The 24,183-nt window shown below is 41.1% G+C and overlaps 2 protein-coding genes across 4 annotated transcripts in view; one reads left to right on the plus strand and one right to left on the minus strand.

Annotated features, from left to right (window-relative positions):
• The window catches only part of radil2a (Ras association and DIL domains 2a), a 30,935-nt gene extending 16,531 nt beyond the window's left edge, over positions 1 to 14,404 (plus strand). Inside the window, exons 11-16 of the mRNA XM_062408504.1 lie at positions 416 to 560; positions 2,808 to 2,989; positions 3,111 to 3,492; positions 11,794 to 11,924; positions 12,732 to 12,871; positions 12,961 to 14,404. Of these exons, the coding sequence (XP_062264488.1) occupies positions 416 to 560; positions 2,808 to 2,989; positions 3,111 to 3,492; positions 11,794 to 11,924; positions 12,732 to 12,871; positions 12,961 to 13,057 (1,077 nt within the window). The 3' untranslated portion in view covers positions 13,058 to 14,404. The remainder of the gene's footprint in view (positions 1 to 415; positions 561 to 2,807; positions 2,990 to 3,110; positions 3,493 to 11,793; positions 11,925 to 12,731; positions 12,872 to 12,960) is intronic.
• A 1,734-nt stretch (positions 14,405 to 16,138) lies between these two features.
• Positions 16,139 to 23,733, minus strand: LOC133971230 (uncharacterized). 3 transcript variants are annotated; one of them, XM_062408507.1, is made up of 6 exons: positions 23,569 to 23,733; positions 20,096 to 20,202; positions 19,798 to 19,969; positions 18,814 to 18,931; positions 18,641 to 18,730; positions 16,139 to 16,509 (listed from the first exon to the last, which is right to left on the minus strand). In XM_062408507.1, exons 2-6 carry the CDS (start codon positions 20,195 to 20,197, stop codon positions 16,140 to 16,142), a joined length of 852 nt encoding a protein of 283 aa, XP_062264491.1. In that variant the 5' UTR covers positions 20,198 to 20,202; positions 23,569 to 23,733; the 3' UTR covers position 16,139. The 3 variants fall into 3 exon arrangements, with proteins under 3 accessions (XP_062264491.1, XP_062264490.1, XP_062264489.1); XM_062408506.1 differs by lacking the exon at positions 23,569 to 23,733 and having other exon boundaries at positions 18,641 to 18,727; positions 20,096 to 20,492; XM_062408505.1 differs by lacking the exon at positions 23,569 to 23,733 and having other exon boundaries at positions 20,096 to 20,491.
• Positions 23,734 to 24,183: the final 450 nt, after the last annotated feature.

The raw sequence follows: 24,183 nt of genomic DNA on the forward strand, positions 1-24,183 counted from the left end.
GAAATGTGACTGTTTTCTACAGCAGAAACATTCCCATGAGGCTTTGTTACCACATCTGTCCCCAGAGCAACAGGGACAAAGGCGATTCACTAGATCATTATAACTGGTTTAAAAAGCTTTCAATGTAAATGAGAGAGAAGCAATGATTTTCTTTCCTTTTATGGAAACAAGCGAGTTGGCCAATGACTTGTTTCTACCAATCTGTCATTCTCACCATGTCAACAAAATGAACTAGAATGTCACTCCATACCTCAGCCAAGTCCCAGCATTGTCTTAAACTTCAATCAAGCGTCACCAAATTTCACAAACTCACTGATATGAGTCCCCATAAGACACCCTTGTATAAAATAAAGACTTTTTAAGAATAAGTTTACCTTAGCAGTTTTTTTTTTTTTTTTTGTCGCTTTGTATTCAGGCATCATGGACGTCTCTCAGGACCGAGTTTGCTGCGCTGAACCCGGCCCAGCTTCACCATATGCTGAGGGAGTATACCTCAGGTAAAGCCTGTCCCAGCGGATGGACCCCGTCACTGGATGACGCTCAGGATGCTGTCAGGACAGGTGAGCGAGCGAAATCCAGATATTGTACGTTAAGAATGAAATGACAGGCTGACAAATCTATGAGGTGTTGTCAGCAAAACAATAAATAATCATCAATTGTTTTGGTGATTTTTCAGTAACCTCCCCCCCAAATGATCTAGTTTCAGCTTCTCGGATGAGGGGATATACAGTTATTTTTCAAATTTAGCTTATCAAACTAACAAAAGACTTAAAATTGAGCTTTCGTAACTCGTGATGAAATTTCCTGGCAGTAGATAATTTGTAGATAATTTGAAATAATAAAAATTGCATAAAAGTGCATGTGCAGCAATTCTATTTATTTTCTTATTTAAATTGTGAGGTAAAAGAGGTTTTATTTAAAATATTTAATCTATATTAATAATAATAATATATATCCAAGTGTTTTTTGTTGTAATGTCTATTCTCTTCTTATTGTTAGTGTTTGAATACCAGCAGCATTTTCTGAGCTGTGTGTTTTTCAAGTCGACTGTGTTTACTGTAAACTGTTGTAACCAGACTCCTCTTTCAGCAGCAATCAGAACAGTGTATTGTGTTGCCTGCATGTTCCAACTTGACAGTCGGCAACGCTTCACTGCACAAGACTTATTATAAACAACAGAGAATGCAACAAGTTAAACATTTTGATAACAAACACTACTGAGAGGCTTTGAAAAAACAGTGTTCAAGGTGTGACTGTGTCTGACGCATTACTTAATATGCTTCTGCTTTCTGTCAACATTTTTAGTTGTTCATCATAAAGTTAAATCCTCCCTTCTTCTGCTTCTGTTACATTCGCTTGTAAAAAATTATTACAACTTTTTGATGGCTGGATCCAAACTGTGACATTTTTGTAGTCCCAAAGCATTTTCCATATTATAAATAAGAAATTAAAAAATATAAATTCATTTTGGTTGTCTGTGTATACCAAGTTAAAATTTGTACTGAATTTATATTACATTTCATTTAGCTGACGCTTTTATCCAAAGCAACTTACAATAAGTGCCTTCAACCATCGGAGTACAAACCCAAAACAACAAGAATTTACATTATGTAAATGCTACATAAACATATAACCTGTGTATCTGACACAATGAAATAACACAGCTTTAGTCTGGTCATCTCCTGAAGTTATTCTTTGAAAAAAGTTAAGTTTACGAGCCTAAAATACGCGGCATCCATCACAAAGAAAGAAACTTACGAAACCATCAGTTCAGGTGTGATTGTACAGTGATGTTACACAGTTGAGGGTTAGGACATTGCTGTGCAGAGGGTGTTCAGCTGCACTGTGTGGTCTGCTTTATCGTGAGTTTAAAAAGAGGAAGTATGAGGGAACTTTAATAGTCTTTATTGGAACACAGCCCACAACCGTCACGGAGCTGTCACACAAATTCAGTTTCTTAAACTCTGGTGGCTGAAAAACGTCTACTGTAGTCTAAACCATAGACTGTAAATAAAGATAGATGACACATCAGCTCCCAAAAGTGAAGCCAAAGCCACTTATTGTCGCCTGGTGGCTGGCGTCAATATAGGTTATAAACCCTGCCTCCTCTATGTTATCAGATGGGAAAGGAACCAAACAAAAAAATTGAAGTATATGTTATATCATTTTTTTTTTTTTTTTTAATAGTTGTTTCAAGCTGATGTTTGTTTAAGAGTTCAAGTTTCTAATAAGCTTGGTTTTCATTTGTCCTTTGATGCGAGGTAAAATTCACTCAGGATTCATGAAGCATGTGTATCAGCAGGACCTCGGTAATGTGGCTCCTCCCTCTAATCGAATCGCTGCTGCACAGACTCGAAACAACGTCAATGCTGCAAACATGGGAATGTTATATAAGATTGTTTGGTTTCATTTCAGGATCGGGAATGGAAGTGGGAATGCATTTTATTTATAGTCACAATGAAAAAGTTGTGTTTTGCAAGTTGAACAGGCTTAGTTTGGCCGTTAGAATTCCTCTAGATAAATCCTGTCATTTGAGTCTCCACTAATCAGCGTCAGTCCACAACCACCTCCAAAATCCAGCTCGTCTCAATTTTCACCTCTTACTTCAGCCAGACTGTATTTACCCTACGGGGGAAAGAATACCATTAACAGTGGCACAGATCCTTTACTTTATTTACAGCTCTTAATTAGGTGTTAAGCCACATATGGCAGCTTTACTTGCGGATTGAATTTCATTAGAAAGCTGTGGTGAAGGTCGGGTCCTTTGTGATGGATAAAAAACGTTGGGCCTGTCTCTCTTCCTGCAGGCAACATCCTGGAGAGCTTTGACAACCACCCGCCGCTCATCCTGCCTAGCAGCACCTTTCACCTGGAGCTGGGTAAACCCATCGTGGAGCCAGCTCTGTTCGAACAGCTCCGTCGTCTGCAGGAGTTTATTCGCTGGCTCCCCTGCAGTGAAACCCAAGCCAAACCTGATGTGGAGGAACAGGTAACAAGCTCTGTCACCCCAGAACTCAATAACATAACGAAAAGCTGGTGCTGGTCAAGGAACTAGACACTTTGATGTTTCTACATCTGTTATTGATCGACTTTATGCTCCCCAAACTCAGGCTCCCGATGGGACAACCACAGCCAGCCTGTCTACGACCTCACCCTCAGTCAGAGTCTTCCAGGATCCTGTCCATCAGGTGGTCTCTGGACCAGTTACCTCCCCCTCCCCTGAGGCTGACCAATACTCTACCACCCTTCCTGCAGAACCTGCTCAGGCCCATGGTTCTCACAGTGACCTTAGCAGCTGCGAGGCCGTCCTAACCCAGAAGCTGAAGAGCCTGGAGCTGCAGAACATCCTCCCAGGACAGGCAGAGATGAGCTACCACAAGAGCCTGGCATTGGACCCATCCTGCCTGCTCACGCCCCCCAACACCCCACAGGGTATGGAGCTGGCCGAGATTGAGGCTGATCTGCAAGAGGGCGCCCGCCAGCTAAAGAAAGGTAACAGGCTCCCAGTGAATTTAATATAAAACACCAGTCTACAAACTATAAGAACAATCAATACATGCTGTATTCACATACATACCGTTTATATGCAGATATATACGTGTATTTTTGGTCAGTGATTCATCACTCAGGTGGTTGTGATTCCAATATTAAGAGTCGATAAACACCAAGAGTCCTAGAACCACAATACAGGTGTTATTCAAGGAATCATGAGTGTTGCCCAGTTGTTGGATGTTGAAGTAATGGAACATTTGGGAAACAACACATTAAAAACATTGATATTTATCTGATTTCACTTCCGAGTCTTCAATAACTAAATTAAAGCCAATCGGTTCTGATGAGATCAAGATCAGTAACGATATCCAGCCCCAGTTCAGACTGAGCAATTGCAGAGTTGGTGACATCAGAATTTTTCTACTGAATACTTTAGGTATGAAAGAGGAATAGAGATTATGGGCTAGTGCCTAAAAAGTTGAAGTAACACAAGAAAAAAATATTCATTAGTTTTGGTAATTTCCCCCTCACTCACTCATCGTCATCCGCTTATCCGGGGTCGGGTCGCGGGGGGAGCAGCTCAAGTAGGGGGCCCCAGACTTCGCTTTCCCGGGCCACATTGACCAGCCCTGACGGGGGGATCCCAAGGCGTTCCCAGGCCAGTGTTGAGATATAATCTCTACCTAGTCCTGGGTCTTCCCCGAGGTCTCCTCCCCACTGGACGTGCCTGAAAAACCTCCCAAGGGAGGCGCCCAGTGGGCATCCTTACCAGATGCCCGAACCACCTCAGCTGACTCCTTTCTAAGTAAAGGAGCAGCGGCTCTAATCCGAGTTCCTCATGGATGACTGAGCTTCTCACCCTATCCCTAAGGGAGACGCCAGCCACCCTTCTGAGAAAACTCATCTCGGCCGCTTGTACCCGCGATCTCGTCCTTTCGGTCATCACCCAGCCCTCATGACCATAGGTGAGGATAGGAACGAAGATCGACCGGTAGATCGAGAGCTTTGCCTTGCAGCTCAGCTCTCTTTTCGTTACAACGGTGCGGTAAAGCGAACGCAATACCGCCCCCGCTGCTCTGATTCTCCGGCCAATCTCACGCTCCATAGTACCCTCACTCGGGAACAAGACCCCGAGGTACTTAAACTCCTTCACTTGGGCTAAGGACTCATTTCCTACCCGGAGTAAGCAATCCATCGGTTTCCTGCTAAGAGTCATGGCCTCAGATTTAGCGGTGCTGATCCTCATCCCAGCCGCTTCACACTCGGCCGCCAGCCAATCCAGTGAGTGCTGAAGGTCACAAGCCGATGATCCAATGAGGACCACATCATCCGCAAAAAGCAGTGACGAGATCCTCAGACCACCGAACTGCAACCCCTCCCCACCACGACTACGCCTCGATATCCTGTCCATGTATATCACAAACAGGATTGGTGACAAGGCGCAGCCCTGGCGGAGACCAGCACCCACTGAGAACGAAACTGACTGGCTGCCGAACACAGCTCTCGCTTTGGGAGTACAGAGATTGGATGGCCCTGAGGAGAGACCCCCTTACCCCATACTCCCGCAGCACCTCCCACAGTTTCTCCCGGGGGACCCGGTCATACGCCTTCTCCAGATCCACAAAACACAAGTGGACCGGATGGGCATACTCCCAGGCCCCCTCCAGGATCCTTGCGAGAGTGAAGAGCTGGTCCGTGATTCCACGTCCGGGGCAAAAACCGCATTGTTCCTCTTCAATCTGAGGTTCGACGATCGGCCGAACCCTCCTTTCCAGCACCTTGGAGTAGACTTTACCAGGGAGGCTGAGAAGTGTGATACCCCGGTAATTGGTACACACTCTCTGGTCCCCCTTTTTGAACAGGGGAACCACCACCCCGGTTTGCCACTCCTTTGGCACTGTACCCGACTCCCACGCGATGTTGAGTAGGCGTGTCAACCATGACAGCCCCTCAACACCCAGAGCCTTTAGCATTTCTGGCTGGATCTCATCAATCCCTGGGGCTTTGCCACTGCGGAGATGTTTGACTACCTCAGTGACCTCCACCAGGGAAATTGACGACGAAACACCATCAACCTCGAGCTCTACCTCCAACATAGAGGGCGTGTTATTCGGATTCAGGAGTTCCTCAAAGTGTTCCTTCCAACGTCCGACGACCTCCTCAGTTGAGGTCAACAGAGTCCCATCCTTACTGTACACAGCTTGGATGGTTCCCCGTTTCCCCCTCCTGAGGTGCCGGATAGTCTTCCAGAAACACTTTGGTGCCGACCGAAAGTCCTTCTCCATGGCCTCTCCGAACTTCTCCCACACCCGCTGCTTAGCCTCCGACACGGCAGCAGCTGCAGCCCTTCGGGCCTGTCGGTACCCTGCAACCGAGTCCGGAGTCCTCCAGGATATCATATCCCGGAAGGCCTCCTTCTTCAATCGGACGGCTTCCCTGACCACCGGTGTCCACCACGGTGTCCGAGGGTTACCGCCCCTTGAGGAGCCTAAGACCCTGAGGCCACAGCTAGCCACCGCAGCTTCAGCAATGGAGGCTTTGAACACCGCCAACTCTGGCTCAATGCCCCCAACCCCCACAGGAATGCCAGAAAAACTCCGCCGGAGGTGTGAGTTGAAGATACCTAGGACGGGGGCCTCCTCCAGACGTTCCCAGTTCACCCGCACTACTCGTTTGGGCTTACCAGGTCTATCCGGAAATTTCCCCCATTCCCTGATCCAACTCACAACCAGATGGTGGTCGGTTGACAGTTCCGCCCCTCTCTTTACCCGAGTGTCCAAAACATGCGGCCTCAGATCAGATGACACAATCACAAAATCGATCATTGATCTTCGGCCTAGGGTACTCTGGTACCAGGTACACTTGTGAGCACCCTTATGTTCAAACATGGTGTTTGTTATGGATAATCCATGACTAGCACAGAAGTCCAATAACAAACGACCGCTCGGGTTTAGATCAGGGAGGCCGTTCCTTCCCACCACGCCTCTCCAGGTGTCTCCATCGTTGCCCACGTGGGCGTTGAAGTCACCCAGCAGAACTACGGAGTCCCCTATTGGAGCCCCATACAGGACTCCATTCAGGGTCTCCAAGAAGGCCGAGTACTCTGAGCTGCTGTTTGGTGCATAAGCACAAACAACAGTCAGAGTTTTCCCCCCTACAACCCTTAGGCGCAGGGAGGCGACCCTCTCGTCTACCGGGGTAAACTCCAACACCGCGGCGCTCAGCCGGGGATTTATGAGTATCCCTACACCCGCCCGGCGCCTCACGCCCTCGGCAACTCCGGAGAAGAATAGAGTCCAACCCTTATCCAGGAGTACGGTACCAGAGCTGAGACTGTGCGTGGAGGTAAGCCCCACCAGATCTAACTGATAGCGCTCCACCTCCCTCACAAGCTCCGGTTCCTTTCCCCACAGCGAGGTGACGTTCCACGTCCCCAGAGCCAGCTTCTGCCGCCCGGGTCTGGTCCGTCGAGACCCCTGACCTTCGCTGCCACCCATGTGGCTGCGCACCCGACCCCAACGGGTCTTCCCACAGGTGGTGGGCCCATGGGATGAAGAGAGGGGGGGTGCCACGTAGTTTGTTTGGGCTATGCCCGACCGGGCTCCGTGGCAAACCCGGCCACCAGGCGCTCGCCATCGAGCCCTCCGTCTGGGCCTAGCTACAGACGGGGGCCCCGGGCTTCTTCCGGGCCGGGTCACATCTCCTCTCCTTCCGTTATTCATTGAGGTTTTTTTGAACCATTCTTAGTCTGGCCCCTCACCTGAGACCACTCTGCCATGAGAGACCCTACCAGGAGCACAAGGCTCCAGACAACACAGCCCTCAGGTTCATAGGGACATGCAAACCTCTCCGCCACGATAAGGTGACGGTTCCAGGAGAAGTCATTTGTAAATCATTAAACACATTTCTCAAATGGGGTCAGCTCATTTGAGATATATGTTAAATATGTGATGAGTGACAACTCCTAAGTGTAAAACAACTAGATCGGATATGTTTTGACTTGTGCATTTACATTATCAAAAATGTCTCCAAAAATGTCCAAACCCAGAGAAATTCCCAATTTCATTCCAGGTAACTGGACATTTCAGTTGGGTTTTCTTATAATCGTGTCATTTCCTCTTCCCTTCAACAACTTGAAATCACATACTGTTTGTATTAGTCACTTGCATTGAATCACGATCATGCATTGCCGTTTGCTGCGTAACGATTTCCACCAGCAATGGTTGTGAAGATAACAACTCCCATGATCCCACGCTGCTTCACAAACTCATCAACCATCTTTTGTTATTGTTATGATTGACACATCCAAGTGACATGTGGAACATTTCATCAGGTTTTTTTTTTTCCTTTCTCTGTTTCACACACTAAAGAAGACACATGTAAAGGAGACACGGGCACACATGTGCACACAAAAATGCTGCAAAGAAATAAAACATAGACCAACTGAGAAATATAGAAACATGCTATAAATACAGACAATGTAACTGAAGTTAATTGTCTGTAAACATTGTCTGATGTTTTCTCCATTTTACGACTTTTACTAGTAAACATAAGTAAAAGTTTTAGCTGCCAATTGTTTTATTAACTATCATTGGATAATTTAAAATGTTGACCTGATCAGTAAGAGCATCATTGATCATTAGAATTCATCCTTTAGAGATGAGCCATTAAATGCATTCATTCACAAACTCTATGATTCATCATAAACTGATGAAACAATAATGTAATTATTTGCTACAATTTAAAATATTTACTGGGAAGAGTAGTCATTTTAGAAACAGATATGGTTTTTCAGATACTTTAACTTGGCTCAACTCACAGCTGAAAGACATTAAGTGAAGCCTGACAGCAGCAGATAATAACCGAGAGTAGGACTTTGTTTCACATGTGCACAGAAACTGAGAGTAAACCACTCTGCCACCGCACATGATGACGAGCCATCGGCATCTGAAAGGCCCATTCATGGCTCCACTTAGAGGCAGCAGGTTTTGATTCAGTATCGCACAGCTCCGTCCCCTCGGCTCAAACCTCGTCCTCTGTTTCTGTTTATGTCTCGGAATGAGGTCACCGCCACTCAGTCCTACCCAAAACCTCACTTCCCTCCGCTGACTGACTGAATCTATTAGGGAAAGTATTTAGTGACTTGACCTTGTGGACCTGCTGCATATTTGTCCCGGGCAGTTCCAGGGTTCCACATAAAGGTGCCGCGACATAAAAGAGGTGGATTGCTTCGTCTTTTTACTGACTCTGGGGGTCAGGAATTTCGAGTGGAAGGCGGCGTAGGGTGGGTTCACCGTGCAGAGGAAGGAGTGTTTCCTCTCCCACCCTTATTGTTCCTGGACAACGTCAATGTATGAGTCATTTATAAACTAAAATAATGCTGCCGCTATTGTGCAGAGTATTAAATATGTTTTACTGTTATCAGATGTTATAAAAAGAAATTCAAAAACGATCCACCATGTTGAATGTTTCACATTCTACATTTTTAACAACACACATCGTGATTGGTTCCATGTGTCCATACTGGAAAAAATTGCAATATGGCTCAGCGAAATTATTTCATTGATGTGAAAGCCTGGACTGACTCTATACAGGTGGTTTCACTGCTTCAGAGGTTTATCTCTCGAAGGGGATCAGGTCCCCTTCATGTCGTTCAGGTTTAATTTCTCTTCTGCTTTTTGCTTTGACATGAAATCCTTCGCCATCATCTTATGGTTCAGCTCTCTTCTTGTCACATGAGGAGACTCTGACACGACTGTTCTGCTGCTGCTGCATGGAATCTGCACTTTTAGTTAATAACTGTAGCATCTGATTATCTATCTACTATCTCAAAGAAAAAGATCCTTCTGGTCACAAACCAGTCATGGATGGAAAAACACATTAATTCACATTTACTTTTGTAGATTGTTGGAGTTTTGTTCATATTTAGTAGCAGATTTTGTCATTTGAGGGCTGTCATGGATGTTTTTTCACTTCTTGGAGCACTTTTGTTTGTTTTTTAATTTCTGCTTTGATCTTGTCCACTAACTTTAATTTTGTAAGCTCTGTTAAACACAAATATAGATTGTATAAGTAAGAGGGTTTTACATGAGCATCGCTACAGATTGAACAGATTTATCTGCTGCTTTAGAAAGATGCTTTTTTTCATAGTCCAAATTATTTACCCAATAAATACACAAGTGAAACCAAACGTTTAGGGTACATGTGAGATTTTAATCATAGTTGTATTTAAACAGTTGTTTGGTGGATTCAGGAGCGACTCTGATCTGAACCTGAGCTTCGAAACCGCTTTTCATCACATGTGATTTGGTTTGTACATTAAGAGGTTCGACCTGTTTTAACATGCTCAGGAACAGACCCCCCGGTGTTGCTCTGTGCGTGGACAGAGGGGGTTTAAGCAAAGGGATTTTTCTTTATCTTCACTCTCATTGGTTACTTGTTGCTTTGTGTTTTCTCTGTTAATACTTTTATCAAAAGTAATTTGCTTAAAGGGTTTAAGGATTATATGAAAACAAACCATCTGGCACCCTCTCAGGCTATATACTTAAAAATAATTGAAAGCATGAAAATTTAACTTTGTTAATTCTATTTACAATATTAAACACGAGGTTCAATATTTTGACCAAACATGAGATACTTGCTCATGAAAATGAATTATTATACCTTATTTAAAGTATTCTCTTTAAATAAGGTATAAGTAATCTACATTAGTTTTTTATTTAAGATTTTTTATATTGTAATTGGGGATTAGTATATTTATAATTTTTAATACAGTTTAATACTAAACTTTAGAGATACAGTTGAAACTGAATTAATCTAGATAATTAATTTGTAATGAATTGAATATTTACAACATTTCATTATTTCAGGAAAGTGCTGGGTTTTTACACCGTGATGGAAACTCTGTCATATCATGTGAGCCGTAGATCGGCCTGCAGCGTACCTACCTCTGTGGTTTTGGCTCACAGCTAATGTTATTATCAAAGTTTGGTAATCCTTTAATCTGGCCCCAAGAGTTACAGAGAGGTGGTGATGTCAGGAAAGAAAAGAGCAGTGGCCGATCCGTCATGGGAATTTACAGTTGGGTTGGTGCGTGGAATCTTAATCGGGGGGGGGGGGGTGCATTGTTCGGGTCAGGTCCTGCATTGGGGGCAGACGGGCTGCATGTTGGGAGAAGGCGGAGGGAAGCTGGTGATGAGGAGGAGCAGGGAGGCAGGAGCTGCAAGGGTGGGAGCAGGCTGTTTGGGAAGGCTACTGGACCATGGTGACGTGAGTCCACAGCTTCATGTTCCACGTCTGATTTCGACTCAGAGGCTAAATTAAGGTTCCAAACACTTAATCTGTATCAAAGCTTGGTAACATAACTGCCTCAAAATATCACAATATTTAAACAAGAGTTCTTCCCGGGCCCATATCACAACCTACAATCAAGTTTCATGGTAATGCCTCCGGTTGTTTTTTTGTTATCCTGCTAATCAAATAGACACAAACAGGCAGACAAACAGAGACGGAAACCTAACCTCCTTTGGTGGAGGTAAAATGTTGAGTTTGCTGTCCTGCCACCATTCATACAGTATGTCTTTAAACTTTAGACACTTGAAGGCATCAAACTTAACACTGTTATTCAGCGTTTCTTACATAAACTTAACTCTCAATGCTTGCATCACAAAAAATGCAGCTGATTGGTCAATATTGAAACTCACTCGCTCTACTGGTGTTGCCAGTTGCTACTATATGTTTTGAGAGTCAGTGTGTTTCCACCATAGACCTTATATAAAAATATACGTAGACTCCGGGTCTGGAAAAAGAAGCTAATACAGATGTGCTTGAAATCAGTTTCTCTCAAATAAATGATAAATATATAGATTTTCAAAGAAGTCATTTTTTTTTAGACCTTGTAGACAATTTAGCACTGCAATGTGTGATGACACTGTGTCTGGTGGGACGGTCAGAGCTCCGTGTTAAAAGGATAAAATGCGGCTACAATCATTTACTGCAAACTACAATCAGTGGTTGATCTAAAATATAAACATAAATGTCTGGGACGTTAATATAATTACTTTTTTTCAATTTGTCATTTCTATTTTTCAATATTGACCACATACACAATAGCCTGTGAATATTTGAATGTATTTACACAACAGCTTTTAAGTCGTGAGCTTTAATATGTTGTAAATGTGTATAGAATATTTCCCGTGTTACACAGGAGGTCTCCAAACGTTTAAACTAAATTAGCATATTACTAATCTACTCTTACAGTACTTTTATTTTATACGAATCTGTTTTTCTCTGTTTGTTCAGCCAGGGGATGTGTTGAGAAGAAGAAAGAAAATATGGAAGAAGAAGAAGACGAAGAGGAGAGAGAGGAGGTTCTCATGGTGGAGCTTCACAGAGGACCTCACGGCCTCGGGCTGGCGCTGGTCGATGGAACGGTACGTCGTCCACCAACTCAGTCCTCTCTCCTCTGTTACTCTGCTTTGAACGGTTTGCAAAGGTCAGCTCTTGTGTGGACTGTTTCAGATCAGCAGCAATAGGAGTCTAATGATTTCACACAGTTTAATCCACTTGAGTAGCAGAGGAAAAACCTTCTGCAGCTGCTCAGATCTAATGTAAGAGATAAATCACATCAGACTTTAAAGCTCAGGGATTTTACCTCAACACACTTAAAGTACACAGCGACACATGTTGTCACAGTATGATCTTACAGTCCAGAGATTCGGTATGAGAGTCAGTATAATACATTGTATTTTAAGGGGGGCAGTTCTTAGATGATCATTAATATAATCTTAATTGTACACATTGTAGCTCTAGAAATGATAGATGTTCTGATACCATTTCACCTCTCCCGATACCATTTGTAATACCTGGACCGTGTATTGGTCGATATGGTTCAGAGAACTGATGCGATGCCAGTGCATTTAACAACTTATATAACAGCTGTCAACACCTATTGGGGTTTTTCTCTCAAAAGTATAGTATGGAGATTAAGTTAAGTTGTTGTCCAACATCTCATCTTCGTCCCCAAGGGACAACAAATGAACAATAGCTCTTGACTAGCTCTGGGACATTAAACATTAAAAAAAATGGACATACATTTATATATTTTGCCTCAATTATGATTTATTTGATCAAAACAAATGTCTGAAATTGATTATCTCAGTGTGCACACTGGTCACAATAGGTGACTGTACAGTCCCTGCAGATAACAAGAATCTGTTTCTGTTTTTATCTTCTTATAGAAAACACCACTTAGAATGAGTGGGATTTATGTGAAGTCAGTGGTTCCCGACTCTCCTGCTGCTCAGTGTCAAAAACTGAGAATGGGCGATCGCATCCTTGCTGTTAACGGCATCAGCTTGGTTGGTATGGAGTACAACATGTAAGCATTAACGCAAACAAGTCTACAATATTTTTTGAACTCTTCTCAGTGATGCTGTGTTTTTAAAACCAGTCTCATCTTCATTTCAGTGGCAGAGAACTGATTCGATCATCAGGAGACTTGCTCAGACTGCTCATCGCCAAGATCGACTCAAAGGCAAGCAGCATGGGCTCGACTAAATGCTGAAGAAATATTAAACGTTGACGGACAATTAAGTGCAACTGGGAATCCTGGAGGACGCCAGGTCATTCCTCCTGCTGCATACAAAGTTAGTTATTGTTACAGGATGGATTCCCCGACCAAAGGAAAACACACTCCCTGCTTCTTATTTCAGACTAATTGTCTTATAGAGCTGTTGTGTGTGTGTGTGTGTGTGGGTGTGAGTGTCTGTGTGTGCGTGTGCGTGTGTGTGTGCGTGTGTGTTTGTGTGTGAGTGTATGTGTTTAAAAAGCATCAAGACAATCAGCCAAAGCAGCACGTCTGACTCTTATACCAAACACAGACTGTGGGCAGACGGAGGGTGAGGATAGGTTTTTAAAAGGTCGTTTTGCAGTCACAGCTTCTTTCTGGCCTATAAACAACCTGTGTCAGGCTTCTCTCTGTGCTCATAAACCAACTAGGAAAATAACTGCCTGTGGCGGTACGCAGACTTAAAACATGTATTTGAAAACAGCATTCTGTCTGAAGAGCTGCTGCAGGATCGTTCCTGTCTGGGAAAATGTCTTAAATAATGGCTTTTATGGCTATTTTAAAATGTCTGTTACAGTATTAAATAAAAAAAACATCTCACCCTGTCACTTAGTCTGTTATACAGAATATATTCTTGTTTTCAGAAGATCTAGAGAATTGTGTGAATATGCAGCTTCCCTCATCTTTCTGAAGCTGTACAGTGAGTGTCATGCCATCGTTAGGATGTTCAGACAAACTTTAGTGTCTTGGTCCACTCTCACCACCATCACCGTGTCTTTTTCTGCAAGAAAGTCGGTTAAAACCCACTTTTCATTATCAAACATCGTGCAGAAACTGTTGAAGAGATTAAATGAATCCATCTAGAGGTGGTGGAGACCAAACGCAGCGATAAAAGAATGAATATGGGACTTGTATTAATCAGTGGGACACAAGCACTACTCCTAACCAATGGTAATGTTCTGTAAGTGCTGGATGTATAAATATGCAACTTGACAGGTGATGAAGTGTCTGTGTTGTGTTCACAACCTTGAAAACAACTGGAAAATAATGCCAAATATATATTTTCATAAAACTAAAACACTGCCATACGTTTATATTTTAGCTGAAGTTTCAGAAATGAAAGACATTCTTTGAAAATGGGATACTCTCTATTAAACATACTCTGTAAAAGCTTTTCACACATAAGTAATATTGAGGGTCGTACTTAAGAGCTTTTCAGTCTGTAGTATGGGTCCAAATCATGAAGTTAGTATCAAATCAACCAACAGCCTTTTGTTAGCTTATGTGATTTTTTCATTAACTACAATCTGCTGCAGCCCTGAAGTCTGTGTATTTATCCCAAATGTAAACATTGTTCGAGTTAAGTTCAATTTTATTGAAACATACAAAGTATTCAATTTTTTTTTATATTTATGTTTCGCAGTATTTCTGAATAAATAACTATTTTCACTCTGGAAACGTTGCTCTCTTGTTGATTTTGCACTGGTGGTTTTATCCTTATTCATGAATCTTCTCCTTCACTGTGTTTGTTCACAAAAGTAGCAGCAGCAGGTTTTCGCAGTGAATTACATGTGCAGCTGGGATTTAAAAGCTTGTGCTGGGTGGAGCAGCGGGGAGGCTGCTGGGTGTGTCGGCTGCATGGCACGCTTAAGCGGCCGCCACCAGCCGCTGTTTATAGCTGCTGTGTGGTTTCCACCAGCCAAGCACTTTCCACTGACTCCAACACAGCACAGTTCAACCTCTGTGGCCCCCTGAGGCCACAACTGAAAAACACTGCTTTATGATGGTATCAAGATTTGAACACTCTGGCTAAAATTACATCCCTGTGAAGACACATCATGTGTAATTTAAGTGAAAGCGGGCCACAAGGTGCTGAATGTGAAGCTTCCTGCAGCTTTCAGACACACAGTAAATCCTCTTTTTAGACCAAACTCTCCTGATTGTGCAGAGGAGAGGTGTGTGTTTGCACAGCAGGCGTCAGCGCTCACTTCTGAACTGCTGCTTGGGATGCATGTTCATATTTATTCATGCATATAGGAGACGGATTGATGATAGAGTCAGGCGTGAAATTTAGTCAGCGAGCAGCTTCACAACTGACAAACAGCAGCTCATACAACTTTTTAAGTAAAATCCTTGTGTGACGTTTTTGCAGTAAGTAGACGTTAAGACTTGAAAGCATGTGGAAGTTTATCAGAGTTCACTGGTTAAGTCGAGAATCTCGTAACTTCTGCACATCCAAATCCTTGTCAAGCTACAACGCATAAGGTTGGATCAAACACACTAGTTTTACAGTTACAAACAGATGACAGTAAAGGAGCCGAGAGGAGGAGCTTTATATAAACACTTACCATGGGGACTTGATGTTATTCTAGTGGTTTCTGTCTCAGACCATTTTAAACTATTTGTCAAAGTTTAGGTCAAAGGAAATCTTTTATATTTATGTTGAATAAAACCATTGAGTGATAAGTGAACTTTCTAGTGGTATTTTTCGAACATGGGACGCACTCAAGTGTTACCTGGTCGCGCATTTACATGAACAATAACTCAACAGTGGTATCGTGAATTTAACTGTGTAGCCTCGATAACAATGATATACGATTTTTTTAAATGTCTAAAACATCAAAAGCACTGAAATATATCGGTCCAAAAGAGGACACTGTTGAGGATCATTAATGCTGCATTAACATATGAAAAGAGAGCCCCGGCTAAGTAATACATCCTCTAGAGGGCAGTACATAGTCGAGAGTTCCCAACAACAAAAAGCATGGGGACGTTGGAGATTGTGATAAATACAAAGAATGCAACTTTTTACCAGTTAATGGCACTAGATTGAAGGTCAGAGGATCATCAAATTACACTTCATCCTGAGCCTAACATGAATGTGACAGATGGTTGTAACCAAATCAAACCATAACTGTAGACGTTAGTCTCTTGGTCGTGCTAGAATGAATGTTAAAGGATTACCAAAATCAATTTTCCCGGTAACACAAATGTCAGCACAAGAAACATGAAGTAGTTGTAAGAATATTTTAGCCTGAACCAGAGTGGACGACTGGCCAACAGTGTGGCTAAAACCCTATTATAGACAGCGTCCGGTCGTCCTGGCCACAGAGTCTGGTTTGGACCTGAAGTAGTGATCACAGTTGAGGAGCGGACAGTCTGTGAACTCCAGTCTGTAGTCGTAGTACACCGTGACCTCTGGAGGTCGCTCCTCTGCTCTTCCTCTGAAGCCACACTCCTCCAGGTAGCTCTCCGGAGGCAGGCGGACCTCCTCTGTGGCCGCTCTATTCAGGAAAACATCCAGCCTGGAGGTCTGGATACCGACCCGGTCCTGGATGATCCGGATCAGACTGAGGACTCTGCAGCTGCTCGACAAAACCACCTGAAAGTTGGCCGGATGTTCTGCTGAGAAGTCGAAGGGGATGAGTCTGACACTCAGATGGACGAACCTGTGTGTTGGTGACAGTTACAATAAGAGTTTGTGAAGTTTAGAGAATACAAATATCATGTTAATCACAAACCAATCTGACATGACATGTTTTATAAACCCTGGAATATCTTTTTAATATCTGTACATATTATTCAATTCATATTTTGATAGTAAATTCAAATCAAATGTCTACTATTTTACAAAGGGAAGTGTAAGGTGGTCCTGAGGCGCAAAGCAAAAAAACACTTTATAGAAAATATCAATCAATAATTCTGCACTATGACAGAAGAATTTCTTCTCAAAGTACATTATATTTGACTTGCCTGTGCAACACGTTTTATAAATAAATTAAATGAGTTGTACATATCTCTTCATATCTCTGCCGCAGAACAAGGAGTCTGTGAGTGAGTCTGTGGGATTTAACGGGATTAATCTTAACAATAAAGTTGTCTATAACTCGTCCTGTTTAGTATTGATTTTCTGGAACCAGTACGTGAATATTAGGAGAAATTTGCTTTTATCAAGAGAAAACTCACAACTGAACCTCACCTAAATTGTAGGATTGCAATTGTTCGAGTTAAGTTCAATTTTATTGAAACATACAAAGTATTCAACCTCACCTAAATTGTAGGTTTGAAATTTCCTGTTTCCACTAAATTTTTATCTTTTTAGGGCTAAGTGAAATGTGCATAAAACCGGAGCATGCAGGGTCATTGTAAAACTTGAACTGTGAAAGCCCTTTTGCCTGTTTGCTGCCTGAGTTACACTCAATTAGTTGGTGTGGACATGTCAGAGGTGTTGAAATAGCAACAATGTGTATCGCATTCTATTTTACGTGGAATCAAAAGTTCTCTGCAGCGGTTTCTTCTTGATGTTTACATCCTTTGAAGATGTTTGAAGGAGCTATTCCAGACAGCAAAAGTGGAAACTGTCACATGAGGTGTATTTTGCAGGATTAAAAAATATTTTTAATCCATGTTATCCTCCTCCAGTTTCGCATTTCTTCCACAAGAATGTCGGGAATGATCTTCTGAGCTGCCATAGTCGCAACACTTGTGTATCAGAATGTTAAACACATGCCACTGTTTACGTTTAAGTAAATGCTTTGCAACATTCTTTCTGAGCTGAACGCAGCTCAGGTGCCTCCTTGTTGTTTTCTCCCTGGACCCGTCTCTATAAAAGCTGCCATTTGACTCCTCTGAGAAGTGACCTCAAAGTGTTCGCCTTGTTCCTTTATCGTGTTTCTTCACACAGCCCAGACCTGACTCACATTTTTACTTTTGACTTCAGATTTTCTTGATTAATCATTTCATTTAAGCACTTTTTAGGACTCTCTCTTTTTGTTTTTTTTATAACAAACACTAGCAAGATGCTAAATCACATGTAGCAGCAACTATAGAAACACACACACACACATAAACAATTAAGACAGCTAGTTGTACCAAGGCACCAGCACCTGTCTGAAAGCCTGAGGGAGGTCTCCTCTGTTTGTGAAGCTGTTGGGTGGCCGAGCTGAAACGTTGGGGATCAGACTGCAGGACGTGAGTCAAAGTGTGATTTTCTGCTGATGGCTGGAGGTCAGAAATAACTCTGGTTAACCTCAGACACTCTGCAGTTTGTGGCTTAATGCCAAAAGAGGGGCGACAGTTTTTTTTCTCTGTGACACATTAAATGTCTGTCTGGTTTTGTGGCTTTATCTTATTCTACATGATATTAAAGCTGTTTCTCTCAATTAGTTAGTTATGTGCAGTGGTTTCAAACCAAGGGGTCGGGTCCCTCCACAGGGTCACAAGATGAATGTAAGGGGTCATTAGATGATTCATAAATGTTAGAGATATTGAAATTTATTCTTAAATCATTTGATTGAAAGATGTTTTTATTTTTTTTGTTTCTGGTAACTGATTAATTGTTTAATTTTTCCAAACAAAAGTATATAACTTCTCAGATAAAATAATTTTCGGTATTTCATGTTCTTACAACATCATCAAGTCTAAATGTTAGTGTTTTACACACTTGGTCGGACAAAACATGACATTTGATTTAGACACTCTGAGAATCAGACCATCAAAATGGAGCCTTTTTCTGTCTCTTTTCTAGATTATAAATTCATTATCATTTCTTATTCATTTGTGTTTATGTAGAGTGGATACCTGTCTTTGTGAGGGTTCAACGGCTGATCGGGATCAAAGGTGTTCAAACCGGAGACGTCCTCTGACATCACAGTGTTGACGTCTTTGCTGCTGTGATTGAACAATGACGACAAAAGAACATATATCAAACAATATTGTAAGAAATATCGAGCAATGTAAATGTTTAGTTTTACCTTAATCTCTGTAATTGTTTCTCAAAATCTTTGTAACTGATTGTGTTGTTGGTTTTCAGCAGCTCGCTCAACATGTGGAGCTGAATCTGCTGACAGGGAGGGCCCAAGCTCATCAGACCTGCAGAGACACTTGAGTTGCTGTTGGTGGAGTTTAATACAGGTCTGTTAACATATTATTTCTACATTTGATGAGTCCTCCTTACGAAAGCCCTTAAATCAACATTAAACTGTTGCCTGAAACATACATTCATAAATGCTGTGTCATTGGTTTCTGAACATGATTAAGCTCTAAAAAGTAGGTTATATTCTGCAGACTTAGAAAGAGAGCATTTATACATCTTTTATTGGCAATGTAGAAAAAGTGAGAAGAAAAATAATTATGCTCTCAAGATGGTTTTTGTTATTTTAGAAATGAACTCCATAGAGGCCGAACTGTAAAAAGATTGTATTTATTCCTGTGTTTTGCTGCTGTGACATGTCAAAATGTCTGCTGTGAAAATTTCTGAGGTTTCTTGTTCTTTTTTACGTTGTTCTCAGCGAATCGACTCCAGAGCTACAGCTTTGTCCTGCAGGTCTGAACTCCTTGGAGCTCTTCAGTGCAAAAGTATGGTTTACTCTATGTGTCTGAAGTTTGACGGACAAAGGGGACATTGTCCTGGTTTGGTTTCCCAGAGCCAGCTGCTCTTATCTAGGAGGGGATGAGAGGAAATGAGCCACTGCTCCCATTATCAAAAGTCTGATTCACAGTACCCTCCATAAATGCTTCAATACAACCCCACTGTGGCGTTTGGTTAACACTGTCTCGCATATCTTTTCTAATCTCTCTTTCCTTAGACGTTATCTTTATCTGACATTCAAAGGAGCTGGAACAGAAATAGCACGAGAGTCTCAATCTGAGCCTGACAGATCTTTAGTTTATAATTTACAGTTTACAATTTACATTTGTTGTGGACATGAGGATGAAGGTGTGGAGAGAGTAATTACCGAGCTCAAAATCCTTCAGGTTGACTGATCCACTTCGGTCTGCATCCTTGAGACGGAAATGCTGATCAACCTGCTGCTGATGATCAGAAAACCACTGAATCATCTGATCCAGGAAAGCCTCAAACTCTGGACGGTTGGATCTAAGGTCCTTGTGGGTTTTGTCCATGGAAACCTGTGAAAAGGTTTGACATATTCCCATTCATAAAAAAAAAGGAAACTTTGGATTAACCGTCTCCTTTGCACTTGGCTTCGATGTTATGAGATTAGTCTTGGGATGTTTCAATGTTTAGACTCGTACTTTAGTTTTCTTCTTCCGGTCTCTTTTGGTCGGTTCTGAGCGGTGCTGCTTTTTGTTTTTCATTTTGGCTGGCATGTTGTCTCGTCTAGGACAATCGGGCATCAGCTCTGTGTTAACAACAGATATGAGGTAAATAAGTACAAAATATAAAGTCTTCATTCAAAAAACAATCTTTGTAAAGTGTCAAATTAAAAAACAATTTAACCTTTTAACTATAAAACACAATTGGTAAAATAATGAAATAAAAAAAGTGTTGATTCACTACATCATAATCAGAATCTACAGCTAAGCCACATTCTTGTATTTGTTTATTAATTTGTACCATCAGTTTTAACTTCACATTACTTTTAGTTAAATACTTGTAACAATTACAGGTGTTGTGTTGTGTATTTCTACCATTGGTAAATGGTTTGTATTTATATGAGCTTTTCTAGTCTTGATGACCACTCAAAGCATTTTACAGTACAGCTGCCACTCACCCATTCATACAGTGAATCTATTAGAAGCACTTTTTTGGTCTAACTGGGGAAATTCGGGATTCAGCCTCTTGCCCATATACTCTTCGGCATGCAGATGGGGAGGACTGGTGATTGCCGAACCTTCTGGTTTGAGGACGACTGCTCTACCCCACAAAATGCTTCAACTTTTTACCCTCAGCTCTAATCAGATCTATCTCAACATATATTTATTAGGTTAATAGTTTTCTAACCTACTTTTAACCAACTTGTTCAAATGTTTATCAACTATTTTAATTGTTTGCCTTGTTTATCAAGTATTTTAACTATTTATTATACAAATTTGGCTTATTTCTATGTGTCTATTTTTTTTATATTTATATATTTTTTTGTGTTATAAGCTTTTTTCATTGTTTAAGAATACTTTTTATTACCAATTTAACCATTTTGCCATCACTTTGATCTATTTCAACTACTTTCTCAGTAAAAAAAAATTCCCATATACTTTTCAATCGTTAGTAGATTCGACATTTTTATATATGTTTTTCATTGATTCAAAATTCAATTAAAATATCTATTCTTTTCTTAGAGATACATCCCAATCTTTCCATGTAACCCCAACAAAACTGCGGATGAAAGCCCACTGGTTGGTACTCACTGGAGTAATTTACGATACAGTTGAGTGAGTAATCCTGCTAAACCCTACAACACAAGCCAAAGAGTGACAACAAGAGCGAATAGCCACCATGGTTCCGCAGTGTCTCATCCTTCCTGCTCGTCTAAAACAATGAAGACAGGAAACAAAGGTACGGTGACCAGTTAAATACCATGAGGGCCAAGTGAGCTCATTACTGTCCAAGGCTTCCTCAGACTCAGACCCAGCCCACGCCCTAGTGTCAGGGCTGGGAAGAGGGTTCCTGAGATCCAGCCCCTCCCTCAGAATCAGACAGGAAATCCCGTTTGGAGACCAAGGTGTTTGAGTGAAGACTGGTCTGCTGGGAGGCCCATCAGGGCAAAGATTGATTTACTGAGGGCTGAAAGATGACCTAATTTCCCTAAGTGAAAATAGTGATATTTCATTTACAGTTATATGTGTATACAAGCTGTACTTCTGAAAATGGGAGTATTTGTTAAAACTGCACATTTTTATAAAGTTGTTCAAAAGGTAAATCTCCCTTGGTTTTCTCACTTGATTTTGGGTTTCATATTTCCTTTTTATTTTACCCTTACTTAAAGCAAAGTCTGTGCAAATGTATACTCATCAGGGAGAGACTCAAATGACCATTTAAAAAAAATATATATATAACTTACTGCAAAGATACATAAACTGACCACAGAGACATCAAACAAGAACTAAGTAATGAGAAGTAATAAGAAAGGTGGTGGGCAAAATGACAAATTATGTTTGTGTATATCTACAAACTTACACCAACACTTTAAACTTGAAACACCTGAACTCAGTCCACAATAAAAACAATGAATTCTTTTATGAAGAAATTATATAACCTGCAACCTGTGAGAAAATTGACACTATTTGACGCTTTCATCTTTGCTGTTGTAAAATTCCTGAAGTCTTGTGCATATTTATGCTCCTACAACAGGCAGATCACTTCAAAGTCAGTTTCAGGTTTTACCAAGCACCCCTCTTCACATGGCGAAGCACAGGTGCACTGCTGGTATGTGAGGAGGGCAGGGTGGGGGTCGAGGACAGGGACGTCATTTCTTACTACAAGTGCCAATGTGTGCACTGATGCAACGAGGAATCCAAGAAGGCTTTCCTACAGTCACTCATGGAGACTCAGACAAAACTCTGGTAGTGGAAGAAGTATTTCGATCCTTTAACCTCTACGGTAGAAAAAAGTATTTTCCCCCCTCAAAATTGGTCAGTGTTAAAAATTGGCAACAGTGAATGTTACTTTCCTTTATGATCAAGCTAATGTCAAGTATTTAAATACTGTTGGGTGGTTCAGGTCGACTTTTAGTCTGTACAAGGGCAGAAAACAGCAAAGACAAAGCTACTTAAAATATCTATATTCTATTTAAAGTGATGTAAAACAGAAAAACAGATGAATGTAGCAGCGTAACAATATAGATATGTTCTGATAATCTGCAGCTATTGTGCGTGCAAACAAGTTTGAAGAAGGTAGTAAATAATCTCAACAATTAGATTTGATCCTGGAGGAAGTAACATTATTTATTATTAAACTTGCAATTATTATCTGTATAGAAGTATGTTTATTTTTTGTATAGTCTATATTCACAAATCACATTATATACCTATATATCTCTTGGCCTTCATAAATTATATCTTTGACCGTATATTTTAACTAATGTTTCAGACATTCGGCTGTTTATAAATCTTATAAAGTATCGACTGCATCCTCTGTAGGGTTCATAGAAAGTAAATGGTTCTATAACACAAGTACAGCTTTTACTCATTTGGAAGGGTCCTATGCATCCTGACATTTGTGTTGCATTTTAACTCATCTGTGTGGTTTTATCGCCCTCTGCTGGATTATAAAGAAAAAGGAGGTTTCCTTTCAAACAAGAAAAAGAGTCATACGTGTATGAAAATAGATGTATGTATAAACAATATCATGGAGGATAAACAGGGTTTATTAACGAACATTTCAGTTAAATAGCCAATTCTTACTTTCTCGATTTAGAAAAAAAATGTATCAATTGAGGTTCAAACTGACACAGCATTTATATTATTATTTCACTACAGCAGCAGCTGGTTTCTAATGTTAAATAGAATTACAAAGTATAATTTACTCTTGTTCCTCCTCAGAGATGGTCACAGCCCTGCATATTAACTTTATAGTGTTTATACAAACATGGTGAAATAAAAAGAACACAATTTCACTCTGAAATGTATTAAGTGGAAATATAACAATATTAATAAGGATATTCAGATATCAGCATTGATTGGTTTAGATCTGTTATAATAATCAATCACATGCATGACCTCCTGTTTGATATTTGATCATCAGTGAGCAATAGATACATGAGTCCTACCGTGTGTGATGATCTGTGAATGTGACTCATTCGTTTTCAAACTGACTCATTGTGGCTGATAATGATGAGCCACAATGAGTCTGTTTGAAAACAAATGGAACGTCTCCTCCTCTTCTTCTATTAAAGGTTGTATATTTGAAAACTTGTTTCCTCGCCTGCTTCGGCCTGGAGCTGAATCACTGTGTTGACCAGTTGCTACGGTAACAGGCCCTTTTATACATGCAGCGGTCTATAGGGAGGGTTGAAGTACGAAATAATGAAAAAAAGAAAAGTCAAGTTTTTGTTGTTGCAGAGGAAAGAAATTTAGATCTAAGTCATTAGCAACGAAACAAAATTAAGTTTGAAAATCTCCAGTGAAATTGAAGCTCAGGTTTTCCCACTAGGTGTCAGTAACATGCTGATTTGAAATCAGATGAGATGTTTTCTTAGCCATTAATGGAATATTTTTTTACTATTTTTGTGATTCGAATAATTAATGACTTCTGTTTCCATCAGTTCATTTAGCTCTCAATATGTTTTACAGGCCACATGTGACCCAGAATAATAATATATCTAAATATCACAAACCAAAATTGTCTCCATGAGCAAATTCAGCTTTTTAATATCTGAAACAAT

Source organism: Platichthys flesus, chromosome 16, assembly GCF_949316205.1.
Source record: "Platichthys flesus chromosome 16, fPlaFle2.1, whole genome shotgun sequence".
Lineage (NCBI taxonomy): Eukaryota > Metazoa > Chordata > Actinopteri > Pleuronectiformes > Pleuronectidae > Platichthys > Platichthys flesus.